The 11,174-nt window shown below is 31.4% G+C and overlaps 1 protein-coding gene across 1 annotated transcript; it reads left to right on the plus strand.

Annotated features, from left to right (window-relative positions):
- The first annotated feature begins 6,785 nt into the window (after nt 1-6,785).
- On the plus strand, nt 6,786-10,669 carry LOC125810519 (boron transporter 1-like). The gene is made up of 12 exons (XM_049489990.1): nt 6,786-7,211; nt 7,291-7,373; nt 7,678-7,870; nt 7,946-8,084; nt 8,211-8,376; nt 8,484-8,650; nt 8,739-8,912; nt 9,015-9,110; nt 9,194-9,331; nt 9,439-9,758; nt 9,845-10,112; nt 10,195-10,669. Exons 1-12 carry the CDS (start codon nt 7,108-7,110, stop codon nt 10,507-10,509), a joined length of 2,163 nt encoding a protein of 720 aa, XP_049345947.1. The 5' UTR covers nt 6,786-7,107; the 3' UTR covers nt 10,510-10,669.
- Nucleotides 10,670-11,174: the final 505 nt, after the last annotated feature.

Consider the following 11,174-nt stretch of genomic DNA (forward strand, 5'->3'; position numbering starts at 1 on the left):
GATACATGCGAATCTACTTAGATACGGTGTATTTGGAACAAATTACACCTAATTTTGACCCCATGTATCTGAGATACAAGATACATGTCCAAATTTTGGTAAGATTTGTAATTTTGAAAACTCGCGTGAAGAAAAGAAATTTGTTCCTAGACTAGTGGGATTAGTGTTGTTTGCCCTAAAATATTACCTATAGATAGCCCATATATTACACCTGCATAGCTCCGTTTTTGCAACAATGCTTATACACACGGTATACAATATTATACACATACTGTACACAATGTATAAACTTTGTATAATAGTGTATATGTAAGAGATACTTATACACACTTTTACGCTGTCATACAAACATTGTGTTTGGTCTCTTACGAGCATCATTCGAAATGAGTCAAATCTTTTTTAAATAACTTCATATTTTAATGACACTTTCAAAATGACATCCACAACGAACCACAATCATCAATTTATTGACGTATTGGATCATACCGTACTGCAATTTTCCCAACTTATTTATGTCGTCTTAATGTAATGTACAATATTAGTAGCTAGGATATGTAATATGGTCAAGAAAAGAATGCCAACACATTGAATTTTGAAAACTAGAGTCTGGAGGGTCCATTTCAATTTTCAAGTGAAACAAATTGCTTTACAATGTGGCATAATTAATTAGTACGTACAAACGTAGAATTGTTTGATTTGACTATACTAGTATACTTTAAAAGCATAATAATATATTTTTATGTATTGGATCAATCATAGAGTAAGCCAACCCACTAAGCATTCAAATAGTAAAGTCAACGGTTGAGATATGGAGGATCATTGATGTAACCTTCCAACTTTATTTGACACGTAGCATCTTTATCACCCTACAAATTACAACAAGAATTATAGTCCTCAAATTTGGAAAAGAGGGTGCTAGACAAAATGATTTGTTTTGCAATTGCAACATCAAAAAAGATGGGAAGTAATATGATTAAAGTTTAAAAGGAAGGAAGAATTGTTTGTTGATGAAAACATGAAAGAAGAAGGAAGGAAACAAAATAAGTGCGGTGTGGTGCTTTTATTTTGGCTAATTGTGATCTATCACTATTGCTAATGCTTCGCATTATGTCATATATATTTTCATGCATGAGATGGAGAAACTAGTGGAGGTTTCTCTCTTCTTTTGAATCACATAAAGCAAATTATTATTTGAGTTTGGCATGCTTTCCATTGGTGTTGAGTTTATAATAGAGTTCAAAGTATTTGAATGGAAAAGATAAAAAGAGTCTGTTTGGACATTCGATATGAAATCATGTAATAAAATCAGATTGATATGAAGTTGAAGTTTTATATGGACGTATGATATGAAATCATGTTATAAAGACAAATATAAAGTTGAAGATGTATGTCGAAATGCTATTTTGATTTCTTAAAATTGAACTCCCTCTATCCCAATTTATGTGACACTTTTCGTTTTTCGAGAGTCAAACAATTTATGTTTGACTGGTAATTTATGCATGGAATCTTCAATTTTTTTGAAATGAAATTATATATTTATAAACTACGTAAAAAGTACTATAAGTCATAATAATTCATAATTCAAAAATATTTATAAGATGTATGAAACATTTACGGTCAAAGATAGAAACTACCTAAAAAATACAATATTCCCACGTAGAGAAACATTTTACAATAACCATAACTCAGTAAATATTTGCATCTAGAATAATCAAGATATATTTATATTGCATTTTATAAAGCCAAATCTATTTTAATTTAACCTTCTTCCCCGAACGAATCATACAATATTAAAACCCTCATCATTTTTAAAATGTGTATAACTTGATGTATAAAAAAAATATATATATACTGTGATAATCTATTATACATCAGATATACATTCTTATACGCTATTACATAGTACATATCTATTATATATGTGAATGGTAGGATGTACAAAGATTTTATCACTACCTTCGTAAGGTGGAGAGGTTGTTTTCAAGAGTCTCTCGGCTCAAAGGGGAAATATCTAATGTGGGATTGTAAGAAAATAAATACTTCATCTGTCTCAATTTATGTGTCACATTTCGTTTTTTCGCATTAGTTTAAATTTAATCAGGAATTTGCGCATGAAATCTTCAATTTTTTGAAATGAAATATATATATTCTTAAACTACATAAAAAGGACTATCCAAAATATTTAAAAGATATAAGAAAAATTTACGATCGAAGATAGACTTGTTTGAATCTCAAAATTTGAAGTCTATCATATAAATTGGGACAGAGGAAGTAACATATTAAGACGTGATTGATTAATTAAAGTTATGATAATTAATCGGAAGCACCGACTCACAAGACACCAATCATGATCTCAAACTTATTGCAGTACTTTCAAAGTCATTTGGTTAACTACAATGTACGTACTTCTTGCCCTTGTTTATGGTATTAAAATATTACTACTACGAATTATTTATTTCGTCTTAAAATAAGTGTTACTTTAATAAATAAAAGTTGTGTTATTATAAAATTAAAAATAATGTATAATTTGTTTAACTATCCTTATTTAATAAATATTTTTGGAAAATTAAACATTATTAAGAAGATAGAGTTTATATAATGGTATGGTTAGAAATATATATATATATATTTATTTCTTTATTTATTTTTATCTTAATTTTTTTTTATGTGACACTTATATTGAGACATTTTTTATTGCTATTGTTATAACTAAAATGACACTTACGTTGAGAGGAGTTTTCAAAGAAGGGGACGTCTGGTTGGGAAATAAGTTATTCCACATATATATGGGATAACTTATTCCATTACTGTGACAAAAATGGTGAAATAAATAATTAAAGGACTACTTAATACCTGGCTCCAACCAAATATGAAATAAAATAATCCTACATTTTATGTGAAAATTATTATACCATATATCTAATACCAAACGAGTCTTTAATCAGTTTGCTATATCCTGGAAAAAAAATGGTAGAAGCTCTTCCCCATTATTGCACTCGTCCAAATAAAATATTTGATGCATTATAATACGAATGTGTTGGTTTTGATACCTTTAATTGGCTAGAAACATAAATGGAAAGAGAAAATAAAGATTCCTTAGCAAACACTTTTAAATAAAGATGAGTAATAATTAATTTAGTACAAATGGCACTAAATTGTTTCCCATGTTTGCTGGTGTATATATAATCTTTTAAATATGCTATTTTTGTGTTTGTTTCTGCTTTCGTCCAAATTTTATTTATATTTATTTATATATAATAGTATAATTTAAAAAAAAAAAAAAAACTAAGTGGTAGTTGTGATAATGGATGATGATTAAAACCCCAGCAAGCAAAATTAAATCTCCATTTTTAGTCTAAAGAATAAATGATTTAAATATGAAAGTGAGAATCTTAATTAATTAGTTGGTTGTTGGGTGATGTCCCATTCTTATTGAGTATCTTCAATTGCATTCATTAAGTTACTGAAAATGCACTTAAATATAGCCCCGCACGTAATATCATATCCTCTCCGTTTTGATTTATTTGTCATAATTACTACTCTATTTGCCTATGATATTTCTTTGATCATACTTTTTTCAAATACTTTCTAAATAATTTGAATTTTTAACTGCTGGATCGAACTTAATTATAATATTTTTTTAATACAATTTCTAAATATATAAATTGTATTTCAAAAAATTAAAAACTCTATATCTAAATCCAAATCAAACATTAATTAGTTCGATTGTCTTACTTCGAATCAAACCCCTAAAATAGAGGAAGTATTTATTTTATGATTTTGCCACAAAGAAAAATGAGTTTGCGATTCCTAATTAACCTTTCTCTTTTGTGGCTTTTCTCTTTTGGGTGGAAATGTTGTTGGATCTTCTTTTCTTTCTTTTTTTTCTCCCTTTTTCACGATGAAAAGGGTTCCTTGCCGTTATTTTTGTTGATTTTATTTGGTATTCAAATAAAGCCAATTAAATTCATTAATTTCTTCTTCTTCTTCTTCTTTTTTTAACTCTATAGTAGCAAGTCTAACAAACTTATAAAAAATAAATAAAGGTATTTGAGCGCAAAACCTCGTAACTTTTGAACATATGTCTATCGCTCTATTTAAACATTAGATGATAACTCTATTTAAATATTAGATGATCAGACGAAGACTTCATTCACAATTAAATAAGGGTGAAAATTATTTACATTTCCAAATTTTATTTTATAAATCAAACTCCCTCCTTAACTTAAATAAGGAGGAGACCAATTATTTCTCAAAGTTGACGAAGGAATTTAATATTTAAACCAAAATTGAAGAATGTAACTGATTTTCACCCTTTAAATAAATTGGAATTGCAAACATATATTTAGTAAAATTCTTAGGTGGCCATCCATCAATTTTCATAGTTGACCAAACAAATTACCAATAGTAGCGCAAAACATTAGGTTAGAACACCTGGTTTTCAGTAGGGGTGTATAAAACCGAACCGAAAATCGAGTCAATCCAAAAAAAAAACCAGACTAGTGATTTGGTTTGACTTGGTTTGGTTTTGAAAAAAAAACCCGATTATATTTGGGTTGGTTTGGTTTTAACTAAAAAAAATCAACCCGAGACCAAACCAACCCGACATTATATATATAATTTTAAAATATTTCTTATACTTTTTCATAGTTTTTTTCTTTTAATATATTATTTCAAGTTTGAAACTTAGAATTATGAATGGGCCAATAAAGATTATAGTCCACAGATGTTGGTAATTATAATAAAGCTTAAATCAAAATCAAATTAATACTAATGCAAAAAGAAAATCAACTCAACACTAAGAATGACAATAATATTGAATATTTGTTCTTTAGTTTTACATTGAATTAGACAATTAAAATACATAATCTAATTTTAATTTCCTTTAATATTTAGTCATGTAACTAATACTTATTAAATTAATTTTAGCATGATTTAGTACTTTTAAATTATGATCATTTTCATTATGACTTGTTAATTTGCAATATTTGTTTTACGCAATTTCATTATTATTATTTTTGTTGGATATTTTAGTGTCATTTCATATTATATTGTGTTATATTTTTAAGAAACATCTTAAATAGTTGTATTTTGGTAGGACTAAAGAAATATTTGAAGTACTAGTAAATTATGTAGTAAATTATACGAGTTTTATTGATTTTGTTTGGTTTATAAATATAAAAATCTGATACAATGGCTTGGTTTGATATTTGAAAAATTCGAACCAACCCCGCCATGTACACCCCTAGTTTTCAGGAAGTAGAATTTGCTGCCAGGCTAGCCACTTTTCAGTTTTTTTGGATGATTCACATGTGAAATGTTTCAGTTTTTTCTATATTTGTATATGTATATAGTACATGTTCAGTTTTAATTCTGAAAATTACGTTTGTATATTAGATGTAATTAATTTATATATGTATATGTGTTTTCTAGATTTGTATACATATATATTACAGGTTCGTTTGTATCTCTGAAAATTATGTTGGTATATTTACGTGAATTTGCATATGTATATATTCTCTGTGTTATACTTTGTCATTTTTATTATGAATAGTTGGATGATTCGTATATGGACGTTTTAGTTTTTTCCAAATGTGTATACATATACATAAAATGTTCGTTTGTATCCCTGAAAACATTTTAGTTTTCTAGATTTATATACATATTCATTACAGGTATCTCAGAAAATTTCGTTTGTATAATTACGTGAATTTGTATATGTATATATTCTCTAAGTTCTCCGTCAGTCCCAACCAAATGACAAACTAAGCGACTGTGAAATACAATTAATTTAAACTATAACTATAACATTTAAATAGAATTAAGTACTTACCATTTCATACAATTTTCCCATTAAAAAATTATAACTTATAAATTTTTTAATTTATAAGTCATAAGTTATAAGCTCGCGGTCCTCGTAAAAGGAATAACCTCATCCCCACCCGGCAACCCCTCGTCATTTTCAAGATGAAAATCTCAAGTTGCCAAAAGTTCATGCATTGTATATTCATCAGTTCTTTTAAAATATATTTAATGTTGTTTAGAGGTATGATTGATCCCCCTCTGATTTGCTGTTATAATAGTATACCAATATACAATTGGTATATTTAAATTGTTTTACGTAAAGTACTCATATTACTGTCACCCTATTTTTAAATAATTTTAGTTGTCATTAGCTCCTTTTGATTTTGGAACACAATCAATTTACAAACATGCCATTTAGTGCCCATTTGACTTAGCGTCTCAATTCATCTAATATATTTTACTTTGTTCAAAAATAATATTCTTATTTTTATAATTAAAAATAATAATCTTTGGGTCAAGGGGTTTTAAAATAGAATATTACAGTAATTTGTTTTGAGACAGCGAATTATCTTCTTTCTGTCCAATAGGATTGTTTAATGCAACTCTATTTAATTTGACTTTACGTATTATTCGCAAGTATGTGTTGATACTGCTAACCAAAACTGCATCAGTGACAGACTGACACTAACGAATCTGAATATCCTTTATTACTCTTTCCTTGTCGGAGTTACGATTACGAGGGGTTCATTGATCAGGTCTTGCTCGATCGAAAATTATATATATATATATATATATATATGATTAAAATGTTTTTTTTTATTATGTATTATAGTAGATGTTGAACATCTTTGACTTTTTTTTATGCATTTACTTTTTCATATTTTGAACCGTTAGTGAAAATCCGCTCTCTCTCCCACTCTGTTTCTCTTTCTCTATTTTTGGTCTCTATATATATTGCCATATTTCTGCACTTTCTTCTTAGCGCCCTCACATTTGTTTTCTTCCCTTAATTAAAACCACTTATTCTATTCCCAATAATTAAAATCTTGAGATTCTCTTGATCATTTGTTAGTCTGTTTCAGTGTTAACTTGTTGCATCATGTAAATCTGCTATATCTTATTCGTTGTTTTCTTTTTGAAGTTTAATTTCTTCATAAATATTTCGGCTTAATTTGTGCCAAGAAAATGGTTTTTCCCTAGACTTGTCGTCATTTTTGCTAGGAAAAATTCTTATCAAATTCTGTAAGTTAAAGAAGAGATTTCATTTGACGGTGTCTAATATTAATTCTCATACCTGATTACATGGAAGAATCATTTGTGCCTTTTCGCGGAATCAAGAATGATCTTCATGGACGTCTATTGTGCTACAAGCAAGATTGGACTAGTGGGATTAAGGCTGGCTTCAGGTATGATTATTCACTTCTTGTACAATCGAAAGAACTAATTTTTACGAACATTTTTTATTCATTTTGAACTAATTTTCAGGATCTTGGCACCCACTACATACATTTTCTTTGCCTCAGCAATTCCAGTGATTTCATTTGGCGAGCAGCTGGAGAGAAATACGGGTATTTCATTCATATCCATGCAGACTTGCCGAAAAATAACACTATCAATTGGTTGACATACTTTAGGTCTAGTGTCTGCTTGGAGTCTTCTAGACTTGTTAGAGATTAACTATTAGTGCTAGGGAAATTAAGTGGAGAATGGTATTGGTTGAGACGGATACTGAAGATTCATATAGTTGACCTCAACTTGTTTGGGATTGAGGTGTACTTATGTAGTTATAGTTGTTGCAGACCTGCTGTTTAAAATTTTAAGCATTTTTCATTCGTCAACTTGAAAATTTTAACATGAAAATAACAATTGCAGATGGAATTTTAACTTCTGTTCAAACATTAGCATCAACTGCAATTTGTGGAATTATACATTCCATTATTGGTGGTCAACCTTTGTTGATCTTAGGAGTTGCTGAACCAACTGTAATAATGTATACATTCATGTTCAACTTTGCTAAACAGAGACCTGATTTGGGTCCTGGTCTCTTTCTAGCTTGGACTGGTTGGTGAGTACTAATTCTTTTGTTTTCCCTTGTCCAAAATTGAATCACCATTTAGTCTAATCGTTGCGATTTTTTCAGGGTATGTGTCTGGACCGCGATTTTGCTTTTCTTGTTGGCAATTTTAGGAGCTTGCTCCATCATTAACAGGTTTACTCGTTTGGCTGGAGAACTATTTGGCATGCTTATTGCCATGCTCTTCATGCAGCAAGCTATTAAAGTAAGTAAAATACTGTACTACTACTAATAATTAATTAACACTAAGAGGTGTTACTTCTATTGATCCTTTCTGGTCACAACTCAATTACAAAAGTAAATTTATGATCTTTGTTAATTTTCATTTTAGGGCCTGGTAGATGAGTTTCGTGTTCCAAAACGAGATAATCCTCATTTAACCGAGTTCATGCCTTCGTGGAGATTTGCTAATGGAATGTTCGCGTTGGTTCTCTCATTTGGCCTACTGCTAACTGCTTTGAAAAGCCGAAAAGCAAGATCATGGCGATATGGAACAGGTAAGCACAAATTATGCAATCACATTATGAACTATATTTTTGATATTTTGGTTTCAAGTTGATAACTTTGGACTTGGATGAGTTAAAATTTTGCTTGCTTTCGACAGGTTGGCTTCGTAGTCTTATTGCAGACTACGGTGTGCCACTTATGGTTGTAGTTTGGACAGCAGTTTCCTATATACCATCTGAAAGTGTTCCTGAAAGAATTCCAAGACGCCTTGTCAGCCCAAACCCATGGTCACCCGGTGCTTATGAGAATTGGACTGTTATCAAGGCATATGTTTCTTCCTCTAGCTGATATTAATTCATTTCTAGTTTTCAGACTCGTGGACGACTAACTATGATAGTCTGGTCATCTGCAGGACATGCTAAATGTACCAGTTCTCTACATACTCGGTGCTTTTGTTCCTGCAACGATGATTGCTGTGCTTTACTATTTTGATCACAGTGTAGCATCCCAATTAGCTCAGCAGAAAGAGTTCAATCTCAGAAAGCCATCATCTTTCCATTATGACTTGCTTCTTTTGGGGTTCTTGGTATGCGAAAATCCATTTTGCTATTCATAGTTTTCGTTTGCATATATGTTTCGCTCCTCTAACTTGTTTCGTGATGCTCTGCTTTGGTATTCTTCGTGACAGACACTAATGTGCGGCCTTGTTGGTATTCCTCCATCAAATGGTGTGATCCCACAATCCCCAATGCATACAAAAAGTCTGGCCACTCTTAAGCACCAAGTAAAATTCTAGCTGAAGTGAAACTACTTCACATTTGTTCTTCTTTGAATTGTCACACAAACTAATATATCCTTGTTATGCAGTTGCTTCGTAACAGACTAGTTGACACAGCACGCAAAAGTATGCAGAAAAATTCAAGCTTGGGACAACTATATGGGAATATGCAGGAAGCGTATCAACAGATGCAAACTCCTCTGATCTACCAGGAGCCATCAGCTAGAGTACGCGACATGCCTCTTCACTGATTTATGGAGCTTAAAGTCCTGCATATTTTTACCAAGAATTTCATTTTAGCTCATTTAACAACTTGATTTCTTTATTTTAACAGGGTCTGAAGGAGTTAAAAGAATCAACCATTCAGTTAGCATCAAGCATGGGACACATCAATGCTCCTGTGGATGAAACCATTTTCGACGTTGAGAAGGAAATTGATGATTTGTTGCCTGTTGAAGTGAAAGAACAGCGCGTTAGTAACTTGCTTCAAGCCACAATGGTTGGGGGATGTGTTGCTGCTATGCCAGTTCTCAGAATGATTCCAACCTCAGTACTTTGGGGATATTTCGCGTACATGGCCATTGAAAGTCTACCAGGCAATCAATTTTGGGAGAGAATATTACTACTATTCACTGCACCAAGCAGACGATACAAGTAATTAACCCTTTCAAAAACGTCTTTTATTAAAATTTAGCTTTTCAAAGGAATTTCCTTAACGAAATGATGAATCTTGCTTGCAGAGTTCTAGAGGACTATCATGCTACTTTTGTAGAAACTGTTCCTTTCAAGAGCATAGTAGCATTCACAATATTCCAAACACTATACTTGCTTGCTTGCTTTGGCATTACATGGGTTCCAATCGCCGGGCTCCTTTTTCCTCTCTTGATCATGCTTTTGGTTCCTGTGAGACAATACATACTGCCTAGGTTTTTCAAAGGGGAACACCTTCAAGATTTAGATGCAGCAGACTATGAAGAGTCACCCGCAGTTCCATTCAATCTTCCTATGGTAAATCCCCTTTTCAGTAGTCTGATATTTGATTGTAATTTGATAAATTTGAAGACTTGAGGACTAATATTAAACTATGCAGGAGGGTGAATTTGGTTCAAGACCTTCCCACGCAGAAAGCGGGGAGATTTTAGATGAGATGATCACTAGAAGCAGGGGTGAGGTCAAGCGCATTAACAGTCCTAAGATCACAAGTTCAACAGCAACTCCAATAAGAGATACCAAGCTCCTTCAGAGCCCACGCATCTCAGAAAAAGCATATAGTCCACAGATTAACAAACTGAGAGGCCAACAAAGTCCCCTTTCTGGCGGAAGGGGGACGTTCAGTCCAAGGACCGGAGAACCAAAGCCATCCAATTTGGGCACGAGTCCTCGGACATCAACTCCTAACGACTAAGAGACGATTAACATCTTAAGACTAAGCTAGTTTAATATGCCTTAAGTTTTGTATTTTCATTTGATTATCTCCTTTTTACTGCATTAATTGGGAATGTATTTGTAACATTAGCCGTGTATTGATGTCTTATAGTTATAATAGTTGATAAGTATTTTGTTCATATTTTCTTGTACTGCAGAGATATGATTAATAATAGCAGCTGAAGTGTATTTATCCAAATTTTCTTGTACAACTTTGCACAAATCTCTTTTAACTCATCTTAATCACTGACCTGAAAGTGGAGAATTCATCTTGAAGAAAAGACAACACTACATCCTTTATATGGTAAGAACTGGTGTAAGAATAACAACAAGCTCTATCATTTAGAGTTGATCTTTGCACATAACATATCAATAAACTTTGCAGATGATATAGTATTGATTGAAGAGATACACAGTGAAGGTATTGATAGACTGAATGCTTAGAGACAGAACCTGGAGCCTAAAGGTTATTAGGTTGAGCAGAAATTAAGACTCAGTACATAGAGTACAAGTTTAATAACGCATCACATGAGGTGGATGTGGTAGTGATGATTGATACACAGGTCATTTCCATGAGAAAGTTTCAAGTATCTTAGGTCAATAATCCAAGAAAATGGGAGATAGACAAGGATATCACATATCGAT

This window comes from Solanum verrucosum, unplaced genomic scaffold (genome assembly GCF_900185275.1).
Source record: "Solanum verrucosum unplaced genomic scaffold, falcon-dt-bn FXZP01000118.1, whole genome shotgun sequence".
Taxonomy (NCBI): Eukaryota; Viridiplantae; Streptophyta; class Magnoliopsida; order Solanales; family Solanaceae; genus Solanum; species Solanum verrucosum.